The sequence below is a fragment of the Argopecten irradians genome, chromosome 14, assembly GCF_041381155.1.
Source record: "Argopecten irradians isolate NY chromosome 14, Ai_NY, whole genome shotgun sequence".
NCBI lineage: Eukaryota > Metazoa > Mollusca > Bivalvia > Pectinida > Pectinidae > Argopecten > Argopecten irradians.
In genome coordinates this window covers 8,245,995-8,264,519 of record NC_091147.1, presented here as the reverse complement: position 1 = coordinate 8,264,519, position 18,525 = coordinate 8,245,995, and the positions used below count along the sequence as shown (strand labels likewise).

The window sequence follows — 18,525 nt, the reverse complement described above, 5'->3', positions numbered from 1 at the left end:
TATATATAGGGCTCCTACACAGAGATGAGGACATAGAGACAGACAGTTACTATATATAGGGCTCCTACACAGAGATGAGGACATAGAGACAGACAGTTACTATATATATAGGGCTCCTACACAGAGATGAGGACATAGAGACAGACAGTTACTATATATAGGGCTCCTACACAGAGATGAGGACATAGAGACAGACAGTTACTATATATAGGGCTCCTACACAGAGATGAGGACATAGAGACACAGTTACTATATATAGGGCTCCTACATAGAGATGAGGACAGAGACAGACAGTTACTATATATAGGGCTCCTACACAGAGATGAGGACATAGAGACAGACAGTTACTATATATAGGGCTCCTACACAGAGATGAGGACATAGAGACAGACAGTTACTATATATAGGGCTCCTACACAGAGTGAGGACATAGAGACAGACAGTTACTATACTATAGGGCTCCTACACAGAGATGAGGACATAGAGACAGACAGTTACTATATATAGGGCTCCTACACAGAGATGAGGACATAGAGACAGACAGTTACTATTATAACGGGCTCCTACACAGAGATGAGGACATAGAGACAGACAGTTACTATATATAGGGCTCCTACACACAGAGATGAGGACATAGAGACAGACAGTTACTATATATAGGGCTCCTACACAGAGATGAGGGACATAGAGACAGACAGTTTACATATATATAGGACAGAACTCCTACACACAGAGATGAGACATAGAGACAGACAGTTACTATATATAGGGCTCCTACACAGAGATGTAGGACATAGAGACAGACAGTTTAGCTATATATAGGGCTCCTACACTAGAGATGAGGACATAGAGACAGACAGTTTACTATATATAATAGGGCTCCTACACAAGATGAAGGACATAGAGACACACAGTTACTATATATAGGGCTCCTACACATAGTGGAAAAGGGAGATGAGACAGAGAGACACACAGTAGGGCTCCTACACAGAGATGAGGACATAGACACAGACAGTTTTATATATATATAGGGCTATATTACAATATATAGGGCTCCTACACATGAGAGAGGCACAGAGATATAGGGCTCCTACACAGAGATGAGGACATAGAGACAGACAGTTTAACTATATATAGGGCTCCTACACAGAGATAGACATAGAGACCGACAGTACTATACATAGGGCTCCTACAGCAGAGATGAGGACATAGAGACAGACAGTTACTATATATAGGGCTCCTACACAGATAGATGAGGACATAGAGACAGACAGTTTTACTATATATAGGGCTCCTACACAGAGATGAGGACATAGAGACAGACAGTTACTATATATAGGGCTCCTACACAGAGAGGAGGACATAGAGACAGACAGTTACACTATATATAGGGCTCCTACACAGAGATGAGGACATAGAGACCCAGACAGTTACTATATATAGGGCTCCTACCACAGAGATGAGGGACATTAGAGACAGACAGTTACTATATAATAGGGCTCCTACACAGAGATGATGAGACATAGAGACAGACAGTTTACTATGATATAGGGGCTCCTACAGAGTGATGACAGCCTAATGACTACAGTTCAGTTCAGTAACTGTACATGTCATATCAATGTGTTCTGGGCAAATATATACACCTGCTGCTTGGTCCATGCAAAAGGTTGATGAAATCCACACATGCACTGTTTCCACAAAAGACATGTAAGGTAGTTCGTTTGATTTAATTACCAAACAGGGCCCAAAGTTTGATATCTGTTTACTTAGAATTGTATCGTATCCCAGCTCTCGTCATTTTGGGCTGAAGCTACTTTAGTCCTTGGTGGTATTATGTCTGTGCGTCGTAACAGGTCATTGGCCCTCAAAACACTTTCCAAGAGACGTATGGGTTTCATCACAGCCAGAGCACTAGCAACCGGTGGTGGCCATCTTGGGACATCGACAGACCACAACTCTCCTCGAAGTATGTCACTGTATAAAACACCATCACAGAACATTAAATTTGTTATTGAGAGAATGTGTTTTGTTTACACTTTTGTGATGGATATCACGTACCAACATCATTGGTTGGCAATCACATTATATACATATAGCAAACTACAAACAAGAATTTCACATAATTATCCGCTCGATTAGAAGTTTGTTTTATATCAATTAATACGATTTAGTATTTCAGGCCATTTTCTTTAACAAGGTACTCTATTAATTTAATGAAGAAATCAGTGCCTGTTAATGTCATGCTCTAAACATTGTACGTACATTTAATCCTTTAATATATAATCAGAACAAAAGTGTTTACACTGTGGAGTGTTCGTCCACTCAGGTCATTTGAATGGGTATTTTTCCAGATGGTCCACTGGTACTGTGAGTAGCCCGTGACCAGAGATAAGTTCTTTGTGTTCTTTTGACAACATGGATTGGATCAAACTCTAAAGCAGAACATATCAATATATTTTCCTCAAAAATTACAATTTGATAATTCCTCGTCTTATAAAAAGAAACATTTCAGTCCTTACTCAACCTCTGATTTACTCAATAGTAAAATGTATAGAGAAATGTTCAGCCTTACTCATCACCAGTTAAACAATTAATGAATTAAGAGGGTTATGTTGGAGAAGGAAAATCAGGAATAGAGCATGATTACTAAAGCATTTTTAAAGAACAGTTTTAGCATCATTAAAATTCTTTAAAAAATTATATCAATCTCTATAAATATCCTAAAAAAAATCCATATATGATAAGGTTATTGCAGTTTTGGTTTCTTCTAATCCAATAATCAGTTAAACTAGAGGTCCCAAGGGCCTTAACTGAGGTCATTCTGACTATCTTGGCAATAGCATGTAATAGGAAAATAATTAGAGATATGGTGTCATGGTAGTCCAATCTTCAATCTGGGATCAACCAGAGATATAACAACACTTTTGTCAAGATCATATCAGCCGCATTTCCATGTTTCAAGTTTCCAGTTAAATTGCACTGGTAGAACTTGAGAAGAAGTTCAAAATGTGTTTTCAAAGATGGCCATCAGTGGCAGGCCCACTTGGATCATCAGTGGTCAGCCAATCTTGGATTTTGGATTGACATAAAAAATATAACAACAGCTTTTGTCGGGAACCACATGTCAGGAAATCATTTCATGAAGGTTTCCAACTTAATCACACTGGTAGAACTTGAGAAGTAAGTTCAAAATTCAAGATTTTGGAATATTTGACCCTCGTGACCTTTGAAAGTAGGTCAATGTCATTCATTTCCATTTACACAACTTTGATAGCCCTTTAACTCAGCAAGCTACTGACTTAAATATGAATACACCAGGACCTTTCGTCTAATTTAACAGGTGTAGTTAAAAGATTTTAGCTATCATTGACTCACTGTGACCTTGAAAGAAGTTCAATGTTCATTCATTTTTATAATTAATGCTAAACCCGTATGATGGCATGCCACGAGCAAAATATGAGTATCCTGGACTTGTTGGTTATGTTAACAAAAATCGTTCAAAGAATTTAGCCTAATATGACCCCTGTTGACCTGAAAGAACGACATGGTCATTAATTTTCCACAACTTTGTGATAGCCCTTAATCCCAGCATGCTACATGCCAAATATGAAGTACCCCCAGAACCTTTTTCGGGTTAAGTATAAAAGAAGTCAATCAAAAGAATTTAGTTTATTTTGACTCCTATGACCTTGAAAAGGAGAGTACAGGGGGGGGGAAGGTCATTAATTTTCACATCTTTTGGTAGCCCTTCATCCCAGCATGCTACAGGCCAATATAGTGTCGTACCCTGAACCTGTTCGGTTAGTTTAGAAAGAAGTTGTTCAAAGATTTTAGCCTATTTTACCCCCGGTGGACATTGACAGTATGTCAAGGTCATTCATTTTTCACAACTTTGGTAGTCCTTCAACTATCCCCAGCAAGCCTACAGGCCAAAGTATGGAGTACCCTGAGAACCTTTTCGGTTATTTAGTAAGAAGTACCCAGTTCAAAGAATTTAGTCTATTTACGACTCCAAAGACCTTGAAAGGGAAGGTCAAGGTCCATTCATTTTTCACAACATGTATGTAGTCCCTTTTCACCGAGCATGCTACAGTCCAAATATGACGTAACCTGGACCTTTTTCGGTTAGTTAGAAGAAGTTGTTCAACAGATTCTTAGCACTATTTGGACCCCGCGTTGTGACCTTGACATGCATGTCAAGGTCATTAATTTTTCGACCAACAATGTAAATACGCCTTCATCCCAGCAATGCTACATGGTCCAAATAATGAGTAACGCCTGGCCCATTTTTGTTAGTTGCTAGAAAGTCGTCTTTCAAAGATTTTAGACTTTTTTTGACCCATCCAAGCTTGAAAAGTAGGTCAAGTGTTCATTTATTATCACAACTATTGTGTAGCCTTTCATCCCTCACATGCTACAAGGCCAACGATATGAGTATCCCTGGACCTTTTTGGTTAAGTTAGAAGAAGTCGTTCACTATCAGATTTTAGCCTATTTGACCCCCGGTGACCTTGACAATCAAGTCAAGTCATTTAAGAGTTACACAACTTTTAGCCCTTCATCCCAGCATGCTACAGGCCAAATATGAGTACCCCCTGGACCTTTTCGGTTTAGTTAGAAGAAGTCGTTCATAGATTTAAGCCTATTTGACCCCTGGTGACCTTGAAAAGTAGGTCAAGGTCATTTATTTTCACAACTTTGGTAGCCCTTCATATCCAGTATGCTACAGGCCTAAATATGAGTACTTTGGGCCTTACGGTTTATTGAGAAGAAGTTGTATTGAATGAAAGTTTACGCACGGCGCAAACGCCGTACGAACGACGGACGGTGCAATGTGATGACTATAGGTCATCCTGACCCTCTGGGTCAGATGACCTAAAAAATCACTGCCTTTAGCTGTTAAAAGTTATACTATGGATAAAATTCCCATGATATGGGACACAACATGATTTATCCTCTGACTCACTGGTAACAGCATTGTGAGATACCTGGGAGTTTGTGTCGACAGAATTGTAACAGGAGCCAGTGGAAACATTCCAAAACCGAATATGTCTGTCAGCTGTACCTCCTCCACTGGCCAACAGGTCTGCCTGCCACGGACACCAGCTCAGGGCCTACAAATCAATAGTTATACCATAAATATTCATACTCAGGGCCTACAAATCAATAGTTATACCATAAATATTCATACTCAGGGCCTACAAATCAATAGTTATACCATAAATATTCATACTCAGGGTCTACAAATCAACAGTTATACCATAAATATTCATACTCAGGGCCTACAAATCAACAGTTATACCATAAAGTATTCATACTCAGGGTCTACAAATCAACATGGATATACCAAAAAGTATTCATAGGCAGGGCCTACAAATCAATAGTTATACCATAAATATTCTTACTCAGGGCCCACAAATTAACAGTTATACCATAAAGTATTTATACGCAGAACCTACAAATCAAGTTATACCATTAATATTCATAATCAGGGCTTACAAATCAACATGGATATACCAGAAATTATTCATACGCAGGGCCTACAAATCAACAGTTACACCATGATGTATTCATTCTCAGGGCCTACAAATTACCAGTTATACCATGTAGTATTCATCCTCAGGGCCTACAAATTTACAGTTATACCATAAACTGTTCTACTTGTGGCCTACAAATCAACAAATATACCATAAAGTATTCACACTTAGGGCTTACAAATCAACAGATACAGTCAAACCTCGATGATTTGAACTCCGATGAATCAAATTTCTCGCTGTATCAAACTTTTTGTCTGGTCCCGAATTTCTATACTATATAACATTACTAACTAACCCATGTATGAATCAAAGTTTTATGAATCGAAGTTCTCGTTGTATCGAACTTTTTTCATGGACCATTTGTTATAGAATCAAAGGTAACTGACACTCGATGATTCAAATAAAAATTTTACCTGTACAGATCAGATGTTCGCCGATGCCCCACGGCATGCTGTCACACCTAGCTGTCTCGTGACGGCCCTTCGCCGGACAATAGGCATTATGACAGTTTGTGTATCTTGCTTGATATCATCAATATAATTAATATCACTGATCAGGCCGATACCCAGTGCTTTTTTTTTTTACAAGCTGCTATTAAAATCATTAGTACGGCAAAGATACAGTTGTTCGCCGCCGCCATTGGAAGCGGTTTGTAGAATTTACACAGAACGGTAAATAGCGAGCCACATTATTAGTAACTCATACTCAAAACTGCCATATTGCAAAACTTTGGCATAAATACTGGAGCAAATCGATCATTCTAAATCGAAGTATTTTGTAGGTGTTGTAGAGCTTTCGGTTCCTCCTTTTTAGTTTCATTTTTACAACGTGTTTTCGTTTTTATATTCATTCCGTAATATTAACCATCGCTTAAATAGTCACCAAACGAACACATGTACATGGGTTAGGCCTAGTACATGTAAGTCTTGTTTATAATACACATATGTATTACTAACGATAGCAATACATGTGATTAATTGCATACTTACTCATATATACTCATTTTTATACTCATTTTTTTTTTTTGCGTGTGGTAAATACAATGATTATAAAGTTTACGGAACGGAGATGACATGTATACAACTACCACAGTTGGTCATGGTAAAAAAAAAAATCGGTCAAATTTCAACTACGAATAATTCGAAGTCTCAATGTTTCGAAATTTTCCTGACGGTCCCTTGAACTTCGATACATCGAGGTTTGACTGTATATATATATTTTTTTTTTTAAAATATTAGAACATTTCCTAGAAAGCAATAACAATATTCAGACAGACTCTATATGGATTTATTTCAATTACAAAATTATGAGACCAGGCCAAGATTCCTTGAAACAAACATGTCAAAAAAGGCTGAACTTTAGTTCAGAATTTTTTGTTTCTGGAGATTGAGGCCTGGGTTTTTAATGATTTTATAGACACGGAGAATCTCAGTCAATACAATTCCCCTAAGAAATTAAAGACCTGAACAATCTAAGTTCATTCAATATTTATATATTCTAGATAACTTGACAGTGTATATATTAGATACCTTGACAGCGGCCTGATGGTGAGGGAGGTATGTACAGGAACTGTGAATATATCCATGTTTAATGTACAATGTATATATTAGATACCTTGACAGCGGCCTGATGGTGGGTGAAGGTATGTACTGGCACTGACTCGTGTGACATGTTGTTATCCCAGATGTTGAGGAGGTTGTCGTTACCCCCACTAGCCAGATAGCGCCCGTCATGTGACCAGCTCAGACCACATACTTCCTGTGAGTGGTTGGACAGTGTGCCTACGTGGTGATTGGCTACTCGTACATCATGATGTCGTACCACACCGGACCGAGATCCACTATCAAATACAAAAACATTAAAAAAAACATGGATTCAAACATAAAAGCATGTGATGCATGAATTTTATTTCTAGCTTATCATACAATAAAGCAAGAGTTTGTCTGCCATTTTCTGATATTTCTATGTTTAGCTCAATTTGCAATTTTTACATCAGAGGTTTCTTCTTCTATTTTCAAAGAACTTAAGATGAAGTTATCATTTCATACAAGTCTAGAAATTGTGAAATAACAATAGGTATCAAATTCTTAATTTTCACAGATATTGGACTACTTAACTTAGTTGAAACTTAGTTATTCAACCTAATGTATTTTTCATCAAATGTCTTTATGCATTGACACTGATAATTCTAATTACTACTTGATAAAGAACATAATCAAATTGTGATGACTGTTGGTGATTTGCTAAATAATCATTTATGATTGTTATCACAAAGCTCCCTTATCCCCAGAACTTTTAACAGTTACAGTAAAACAAGTTTATAACGAACACGATTGCATTCCCTGTCAAGGTTGTCTGTAATGTGTATATAACGAACTAGCTTATAGCAATATGATTTTGTTGGTCCCCATAGGTTTGTTATAGCCGTGTTTTTTTTTTACTGTATTCCTTATATTCTTTCTGATACAGAAACAGGTTCCTCTTTGTCTGCCTCACCTACTGATGATAAAGGTATTCCATGCAAGAGAACCTACACGCGATGAGTGTCCCGGCATTGTTCTCACCAACTTCTGTTTTTCAGCATCCCACAGCTGAAAGAGGAATGTCTTTCGAAATTATGGATTTAACAAACAACATTTTTATAGCAAATGAAAATTAGATTTCTGCAGACAGCAATACTCTTGAAACACGCAAATCAAAGAGAAATGCATTCATTGTGATTATAACTTGAAATTTAACATTGAATGATAGAATTAATTTCATAACAAATTTTTGAACCAGGAAAAAAAAAGTTGCATAGAAATTTAAAGATTTTAGAGCGATACTGCTCATGTTTGTTATAAAGTTAAGGTAATTTAATTAATTTACTCTGTTTTTCTGATAGTTGTCTGAATATTACTTTCATTTGAATAAAAATATTTACAAACTGTAAACCACTTTCTTTTTTGTGTATACAATATCTTGTGTTTTCATATTTTCAAGATATTCCAAGATACATAAATTAGTGACAAAGTCTCTTGCTGACAATTGTACATTATAGCCCACTGCCTTTCCAAAACAAAAATAAAAGTTTCTTTAAAACAATAACAACATAAAGAAATATATGTCGATGGCCTTAGTGGAGACTGAAATCAGTGTTCCCGGTCACTTTTTCAAATGTTTTTTGTGTGTACCCCCATAGCTTGCAAAATGGGGTTACAGTGCCATATTTAAGGAGTGCACTTTATTTGCATATTTTCCCATGTCATTTGGGTATTCTTTGACAGAAAATAAAGACAAAGTGTAACTTATATTTTGCCAAAGGAAAAAAAACCACAATTTAAAACAGTGTTAGATATATATCTCTTTGTTTGATTTATTCTAAACAACATTGCTGCTTCTTGAATTTGTCTGAAAGTTATTCAATCAGATAAAATATGAACAGACGACGTACAGTACATGTTGTGTCAATTTCTTCACTTAAAAATCATGTTCTTAATATGCATTAAGTCCATCTTACATTGCAATCAATTTACAAATTCATTTTAAAAAGTAATATTCAAAATATTTCGTATAAATCTACAAATTTTTCACCCTCCCAATCCATGAATGTGCTGATCCTCAAACGCTTGTAAAATCAGAGACTTATATATAATACATCACTGGTAAATGTATCGCTGTCTTACAGCCGATTTCTGTAATAATTGGTATCACAAACAATTCTCTTCTTCAAAGAACCAACTGAATTTGAAGTTCGGTTTCATACTCTATGATAGTGCTGGACATACACAACTCTGGTTGTTATCGCATGATTAAAATCTGCATCGCAAATATTGCTTCCTGTATACGTAACACATGCTCTTTAAGCGATATAAGGACCAGTCCCGAGACTAACGATGGTCTCGAATTTTATCATAGGACAACGAAGATAAGTAGTTAACACATCTGTCACTTGGTGTGCTGCATTTAATGTTTACTGAAAGGATTACTTCTGGTATCGCAAAACACGTTTTGACACACTTACGATTTCTTCAATCAAAATCAGAAATAATAGAAACAATTATCACCAAATAATGGAAAATATTTTAGCGTGCATACACGTTTCTGTGTGATCGGGAACACTGGAAATACCAAACAAATGCTAGATTCCATGCACAATCTAAGTTACCAGTGAAGATTCATTTCGCTGTTCTACCGTCTGGCAGAGCGATACTCAACTACCGCATGGTAATTACAGGTTAAGACGAAGGCAACATAAGACGACTTGTGTTATAAAAATTAACATTTAATTCATTTCAATTAAATTGTTCATAATGTGATGATAAGTGTAGTATTAGCGGTAAGCTTATAAATTTTGCAACTCTAAAAAATTATCAATCTCGTTTTACATTCCCATTTTAAAAATTGAAAACCGTTTGGAAAAAGTAGTGGGCCTTTAATATATTTATACAATTTATACATATTTTGTCTTTTATTTGCAAAACATTTGAATTCACATTCAAACTCTTGCGAAATTACACAAAAACTCTCTTTAAAACTTTCTTTTGGTCCTACATTCTTGATACTCCAGGGGTTACTATCACTGATGTTGTATCCACCACTGGACTATCTTTCAGTAAAATTGAAGGCAGTTCAGGAGAAAAGAACTGTCGGACCAATCACAGGCCTTTGAAGATTACAGAGAGAGCAACACCCAACTTCAAAGCAACACAGTCAACCACAGTATACCATTATACAATTCCTTTGACATACATTAAAGATCAAATTACCTTTCTTGTGCCTTCAGTTTTTCTATGAGATAGTCCAGAGGTGGATATAACATGAGTGACAGTAGCCCCTTGAGTATCAAGGATGTTGGTCCTGTTTGCTCTCTTTACTTCGTTCAATTCTTAAGTGTCCTGGTCATGACAAGGCGCTTATTGGATCCAATACAGCATCTCACGAAAACGTGATTTTAGAGTATTACTGTAATAGGAGTGAAGTTTACCTGTGTGTTTCCCATGTTTGTACCAACAGCTAGAATGTTCCCTTCCTTTATCCACGATACACAGGACACATAATCATCAGTACTGGTCATCTCCATTAACTGGACGATTGACCCATCAGAGGCATTCCACATGTACACGGCTCCACCCAGTGCTACAGCTAAATGGTTACTCGACCAGTCAAGCAGGTTCAAATCTGTAAATCACCATTATAATATTACAAATGAACACCTTTTATGGGAATTTAAGACAGGTAAACAAATTTGCAGTTTATCAGCTGGGACCTTATTTTTACATGGAAATCAGGTATGGTTTATACTCTGGTGCAGCTTTAGGTTTATGTTACAGAATGCTGCGCCTCAAACAAATGGTAATTTTTCTTTATCAAATACTGCAGCAGAAGAATTAGTATTTTTCTTCAGTTACAAAAGTTACTTATATTACACCAATGAACAGTTTGAGCTTTTAATTTTACTTCAAGATAAAAATATTAAAAATAATTATTTGCATCTCGAAAAAAAATTTGTGGTACTATCTCCTATATGAAATTAATTATAAGTACTTATTGTGCATGCACCAAAAGCAAAACAAAGTATTTCATATTAGTTTTTGTGTTAATTATACATATATATACACACACACACGATCAAACACAAACTATTGTTCAAATAATGAGTATCGTTTATACTCTGTCGGCCATGGAGAATCTCTAAATATCCAGAAAAATTTTTTTTTTAAAAAGAAAAAAATGTATCAAGCTTGAAAAACAACAAGACCATGGACTGAAACATTCAATTTGAGAGCATTACAATATGTTTTGTCGACTTGAAATAACTTTTGAGCTGAATTTTTGATTTTTTTTTAATCTTCAATACAAATAATTATCAATTGGATCAGGCAGCTCTATATCTTCATATATAAGACTGACTAGACAGCATTAGGATTAGACATTATTAGGTGTAGTGTATATTTAGGTGTCACTAGCAGATAGAACATAACTATATGATATTTGTGCCGTTATCAACATTAATCTTAAAGTTGTATTTTTTGTAATTTTCACCATCATAAACTGTCGTAAAACATACAATGTTTGAATATGGATGCTAATATATGCTGGTTCAGATCCATAAAAGCACCAATATACTATTGACATAGCAGTAAAAGTCACATGAAATATTACACATTTTGAAAAGAACCGTCACAGTCAACGCCATGTTTCAAACTTTCGGGTAATATCGGAAAACCGAGTTGCATCACGTGACCGACTTCGGCGATACCAGTATAGATCGGAACCTCCCGATCTATGTCAAATGGTCAATATCATCAATACCTGTACAGATCGGAATAGATCGGACCTGTTTGGATACTTCCGAGCTATTTTAAACATGTACACATTAAAAATCAATATTTTGATTTAATTGTTTAATAACTTTGCGAATACGAACTTTACAAAAGTCGGTAAATATCGAAAGTTTAAAACTTAGAGAGACAGAGAAAAATATGTTAAACACTTTAAAAACTGTTTCTATGCCAAAAATACAACAAGTCACAGACCATACAACTTTAATATAAATTGTCTTTTGAAAACTTTAACAAAAGCCATTATTTAATATATATAACATATAAAGACAATTCAATATCATGTTAAGCATGAATCATACAACTATCTGAAGAAAGAATAGGAAGAATATATGACTCTTTCATATGTACATATGTAGGATAGAACTATTCCACCCGAGGGTACAGAATTTTGGGTCAGAACCGAGGCTTGCCGAGGTTTCTGACCCAAAATTCTGTACCCGAGGGTGGAATAGTTCTATCCTACATAATTTACATATGAAAGAGTTATTTTCTCACATTGCTTGTCGAGTTACTTGCACGAAAGGTGAGGCAGCCATTTTGTGACAAAATCTTAACTTCTTAAATAATTGATCGATTTTAAAAATAAGAACGCCATTCGAAAGAGCTCATCAAAGTTTGGTTTATATTAATAAATATAAACAAGAAATCTTAGGTAAAACGGTTTGAAATGCAAATTAAACAAATGAAATGGTAAATAAATCCGGCAAATCAATCGAAATAGAAGAAAAATGACGTCAACTTTGGCTGATATGATGTCATCTGATTGTTTGGCAATTGTGACGTCACAGCTATGTAAGATAGATTTATCTTACATGGCTGTCTTTCATGGGACAACTCTATCTTACATGGCTAGCTATGTGAGAAAAACTTTTCAAGTTTTATATGACTTAGCCAAAACAGAATTTATTCTATTTTTCAAATTTTAATAGTCCTATGCAAATATACAACAGAAACCTTAAAGCCAAGTTTGATATGTGTTTAGAGGAACAAAGTTGATATTTAAACAAGTTCTTACAGTAATCGTCCAATAGTTCCGGAGCGTCTAGGATACGGTCAGGCTGCTGTGGGATAAAGCGAGTCGTGGAACACTTAGGCACGGCAGATTTACTGGAACTGTACAACACTTTCAGATTGTTCAGGTGACCTACAAATAAATAGCAGTGATTTCTATAAATGCTTTTTTTTAATAAAATAAGAATCAGAAATAATGAATGAAGTATATATATAGTTCATAATAAATTCTGATACTCTAGTTTTCAAAGGAACAGCACTTAAAGGTTATTACAGACTTACATCTACAGCACGCATGGACCTTTTTTGTTTGGTAATGACAATCAAGCAGGAAGGAAATTAAACCTGTAATTTTTTTTTTATTTCTTGGACCAATGGCAATCAAGTATATATGACATTACTTCAAGTTTTAAATGCGATACTGAATATGTGTTTGCACCATGTGACAAAATGTCTGGTCTAATGATAGACTATAATGGGTTATTAATTAACCTATATTTTTAGTTTTCTAAACAGTTGGACTTGTGGAGAATTACAAATGCATGCTTGTCCATGGCCAGATCTAGAGCATTGGAATTTACTATACATTGTACATGAACTTTAAATTTTACATTTTTGTGTTAACTAACAAGAGGCCCAGAGGGCCTGTATCGCTCACCTGGTTTGTAATGCCAAGTAATGTTCTGAATACAGGTTCATTGTTTCTTTTCTGAAGGAATTTTAATATTAACCTCTAAATGCCCTATTGGGCCCCACCCCTCCTGCGCCCGGGTGGTAAGAGCCAAAATTAATACAAGTTCTGTTCCCCCTCCCCCAAGCTTAGGATGTTTGTGTCCAAATTTGGTTACAATCCATGTAGAACTCTATGACTAGTAGCGATTTAAAGGATTTACCTCTATTTCCCCTATTGGGCCCCGCCCCTCCTGCCCCTGGGGGATCAGAGCCAAAATTTATAAAAGTTCTGTTCCCCTTCCCCCAAGGATGTTTGTGGCCAAATTTGGTTACAATCCATTCAGAACTCTATGACAAGTAGCGATTTAAAGGATTTACCTCTATTTCCCCTATTGGGCTCCGCCCCTCCTGCCCCCGGGGGGTCAGAGCCAAAATTTATACAAGTTCTGTTCCCCCTTCCCCCAAGGATGTTTGTGGCCAAATTTGGTTACAATCCATTGAGAACTCTATGACAAGAAGCGATTTAAAGGATTTACCTCTATTTCCCCTATTGGGCCCCGCCCCTCCTGCCCCCAGGGGACCAGAGCCAAAATTTATACAAGTTCTGTTCCCCTTCCAAAAAGGATGTTTGTGGCCAAATTTGGTTATATTCCATTCAGAACTCTATGACTAGTAGCGATTTAAAGGATTTGCCTCTATTTCCCCTATTGGGCCCCGCCCCTCCTGCCCCCGGGGGGTCAGAGCCAAAATTTATACAAGTTCTGTTCCAACTCCCCCAAGCTTAGGATGTTTGTGGCCAAATTTGGTTACAATCCATGTAGAACTCTATGACTAGTAGCGATTTAAAGAAAATGTTGACGGACGCCGACGGACGACGGACGCTGCGCCATGACATAAGCTCAACGGCCCTTCGGGCCAGGTGAGCTAAAAATTAAATGGTTCATGCAGTTGTCATGATCTTGACATTTTCCTTTGTAAATATAAAAAAAAAGGTTTAAATTTTATAATAGACACTTAAAGAAACTCTGTGCCACATTGATAAGAAACTGTCTATTTATCGCCAGAATTGCATAAAACAAAACAAAATTTAATTGCAAACAATTTTTGTTTTTTTCATTTTATGCATTCAATGCTTATTGGAAAGGACACATTTTATTTGGACATTTTAAAAACAATTGTAACCATTTTGAAACAAAGGATATAACTCTGAAATGTATAAACGCAATGATATAACAAACCAGCCGAGGCTTCTGGTGCCTTCTCCTTGAAGCTGAGCACCTTGGCATTCTGAGGATTCTGTCCTTTGCTCAGTGCCTCATTCAGTTGTTGATGGTAACCAGTTTTAGGGGGTGGTGTGTTCTCATCATTTTTGTCGTTCATCATTGCGTAGTGGCTCATGTCAATGTCTGTTGTGGATCGATTTGGAATAAACCTTCAAACGATATGTAACAGAATTATTATCATCAGCATTCAGATTTTTTTTTTATAATAGTCAAGAGAACTTGTAATAGATGATAAAATTGTACTTGTATTAAAGAATAAAATCATTGTTTCTAAAAAACATTACATTACCAGTTGTTTAGGGTCTCTATATATTTCAACATCATAATTTGGTCAGTTTAGCCAAGATCATTTAAGGATGTGCCAGGTTGATAGGTAGAGATAAGCTGGAGTAACTGGAGAAAAACAACTGACCAGCAGTAAGTACCCAGCAACTGTCCCACAAGGTATTCAAACTCAAAACCCTGGGGTTGAGGGCTTGTGGTATTTAGATATGTTGGGACATGTTAATCACTCAAACATCACAGCCAACAGTCTGGGATAATCAAGAACAAGAGCTGGAAGAAAAACCTCTGGCCTCAGTACTGGTATACGTACCATGATGAGTTTCTAATGTACAACTAAGAAGAATGCAATATGATAGGAAATGATACCTGTCCTGTTTTGGCTGTGGTTGTTTGCCAGGCGTCTTGTTGGGTGTTTTTGATGGATGTTTCCCCTGGGGCTGAGTCGACTTGCCTGGAGTTTTATTTGATGAAGGAATGAGAGTTTTACTTGGTGAAAGAGGTGTCTTAGGAGTTATGCCAGATGGTGTCTTGGCAGATCTTGGTTTCCATGGAGACAGGGGACCTCCTATTGAATACAAGAAATTTAACAAAATTGTAAAGGTGAATTTCAAGTTTTGTTCTACACAAACAGATTCCAGCAGTATAAAATAATTTATTATACATGTTAAAACAATTAATTTGCAACACTTCACTTGTACAACTACCCGGTATATAAAATCAATGAAGAAATATAAGTATTACTATATGTAGTAAATTGCATGACCTAATATGATAATATAGATAGATCTGGACACAAAAAGTAATTTTTATATATTTTTTTATAAAAAATCTTCATTGGGAAGGGAGGCCTTTTTAACTTATTTAGGGACAGAATTTGGCAAATTGGGAAGGAAATTGCAAGGAGTAACTGTAATTTGGCATACATTTCATGGATATTTTATCAGCCCCAAAAAAAAACCCTAGAAAAAGCCCTGTAAATCAATTAGCAAAAGCTGCATTATTTACATTTTTTTTAACCATTTTACAATCAAACCAGTAATAACATATGCATTCACATTTGATTAATGAAAGATGCATGCATTTGACCTTCCAATTCAAAGGCTAGATTAGTTCATGAATAAAAAAAATCAGTGGTGGATGAGTGAAGTGTCCATATACAATACACACCATATGGTCAAGCATGAACCAGGGGATGTATCTTTTGGTAATTGTGAAATTCACCCTAGCTGGATAATGATTAAGTATGATAAATAGAAGTTCCCCAACAAGTGACTGTTGTTTATCAAGTTTAGTGAAGAGTCGGGCACATGAAGGCTTAAGTTGATTACTAAGTTCAATATTACTGGACAACTTAGAGTAAAACTGAAGGCAATTCGGGATTAAAAAATTGACCAATGAATCAGAGCTACTAGAATTCCTTTGAAGATTACAGGGAGAATGACGCCCAACTTCAAAGCCACACATTCAACCATAGAATACTGTTACTAGATCCTATTAACAGCCAGGGTCATGTAAGGACGTGCCAGGTTTGTTGGTGGAGGAAAGCCGGAGTACCCGGAGAAAAACCACTGGCCAGCGGTCAGTACCTGGCAACTGCCCCACATGGGATTCGAACCCGCATCCCAGAGGTGGAGGGCTTGTGGTAATATGTCGGGACATCTTAACCACTCGCCCACCTTCAAAGCCACACATTCAACCATAGAATACTGTTACTAGATTTTCTTTATGTACATCAAATGATCAAATTTCAAGTGTCTTCTGTTACCTTCAGTTTGACTATGACATTATTTTAAAGTATAGTCCAGGAGAAGATATAACGACAGTCATACATGTATATGTAGTAACCCTTGGATGGTCCAATACTACGAGATTAAGTAACATTGTGTATATATATATCTCCTGTTTCCTTAGCAGCGGAAAAGGATTCAATGTTAATGAAATGACTGTATATACATTATTTTAAGCAACCGGATGTCCATAGTACGCGTAAGGAGTACACTATGCCATTGTTTGAAGAAACTTTAATACATCTCCACAAGCTAGCCTTAGCTTACCAACGATGTCAACTGAGCGAATACCATAATATAACATGTATAACGTGACGCTACCCAAATTGAAACACTTTTTGAAGATAATTGTAAAAAATTTCTTACTTGTGGTTGAATCCAGATTTTTTTCTTAACATTCCACAAATAGATGCTTTTATTATTAATTTCATGATTTGTTTACTTGTCAGCAGTGCATATATTTATAAATACAGAGCTTAGAAGCATGCCCGGTCCAGCCCTGTGTTTCAGCAGGTTTGAGTACCTAAAATGGAACACCTCCTAAATAAAGTTTGATTAATAAATGCCCAGGCATGATAAAAAATGTTTGAATTCATTAAAAGAAAGTTAAAACATTTTTTGTTTATTCAAGTCACATGTCTTTCAAAAATATTCCATTCAGCATTTATTTTTTCTTATTTTAAAATGTATGGTGTTTTAAGGGTTGTCGCACAAAGTCGTGTCCCAGAGTTTTTCAAAATTTCATTATTTTCATTTTTAAATACAGATAATAAGCAACTGGAAAGAAAATGACATATTAAAATTGTCACAGTTATTAGTCAGCATCTTAATTTTTGTTCAGGACTGTTATTGTTAGTTTAGATTGTAAACTGAAAATTCTGTATCACATATTTTAAAAGTGTTTCATTTTGGGTAGCGTTCCAAATTGGGTAGCGTCACGTTAACTATTGATATACACACTTGGCTCTGCTCCTACTTGGAGATAAGTTACTCCAGATTCCTCAGCCTTCCTCTGCCATCTCATCTTTGGTCCTTTTTTAATTTCCCCATCCATCCGTGTCACCTCAGACACCATGCTATGGAACTGGAACTGCGACATTCTTCAGATCTGCAAATTATTATACCACATGGTAGGAGAACCTGCACTAATTTTGTAATTTCGAATATCATACAGCAGAGTAGCATGTCAATCATGATTTGATAAAAAACTTCAATTTTGGAAAAATGAACATGCATGTCGATCCATAGTACATGGTATACATCTCTTGATTTTCTTTTAATCAATGTCGAATAGTCTGTTTGAAAATGCAGTTGATCAATTAAGAGTCACAGGCTTATAATGATGACATGTTTGGACTATAAAAAGGAATAAACATTCATCACTGATCATGCAGATCCATGTGCAGAAAAAAATTCGAAACGGATTGTTTAGTTAAAGTAATTATGCAACATTCTCGCGAATCAGAAAGACACTTATTTTTCCATGGGAAGCTTATAATAAAAAAAAACCATTTCTGAGAAAGATTACTTTACCAAATTTTGCAAAAAGATCGATAAGAATCGGACATAGACCGCTCACCTTTTCTGTTTCCACTTCAAAAGAGAGCGCGTTTACATCACGTGA

At 36.1% G+C, this 18,525-nt stretch overlaps 1 protein-coding gene across 1 annotated transcript; it reads right to left on the bottom strand.

The window, feature by feature from the left end:
• Positions 1 to 2,327: 2,327 nt before the first annotated feature.
• On the bottom strand, positions 2,328 to 18,522 carry LOC138307017 (cell division cycle protein 20 homolog). The gene is made up of 10 exons (XM_069247642.1): positions 18,481 to 18,522; positions 17,862 to 18,009; positions 15,481 to 15,679; positions 14,785 to 14,978; positions 12,879 to 13,007; positions 10,504 to 10,697; positions 8,034 to 8,128; positions 7,152 to 7,377; positions 4,989 to 5,114; positions 2,328 to 2,432 (listed from the first exon to the last, which is right to left on the bottom strand). The coding sequence occupies exons 2-10, from the start codon at positions 17,998 to 18,000 to the stop codon at positions 2,328 to 2,330; spliced, it is 1,407 nt and encodes a 468-aa protein (XP_069103743.1). The 5' UTR covers positions 18,001 to 18,009; positions 18,481 to 18,522.
• Between the last annotated feature and the right edge of the window lie 3 nt (positions 18,523 to 18,525).

Coding starts and splice junctions, on each gene's coding strand:
- LOC138307017 (XM_069247642.1), bottom strand. CDS start 18,000: ATGTCGCAGTTCCAGTTCCATAGCATGGTGTCTGAGGTGACACGGATG. Junction 10,698..12,878: donor GGAACTATTGGACGATTACT/GTAAGAACTTGT, acceptor GGTGATTTACAG/ATTTGAACCTGCTTGACTGG. Junction 2,433..4,988: donor CTGTCGACACAAACTCCCAG/GTATCTCACAAT, acceptor GTTCTGCTTTAG/AGTTTGATCCAATCCATGTT.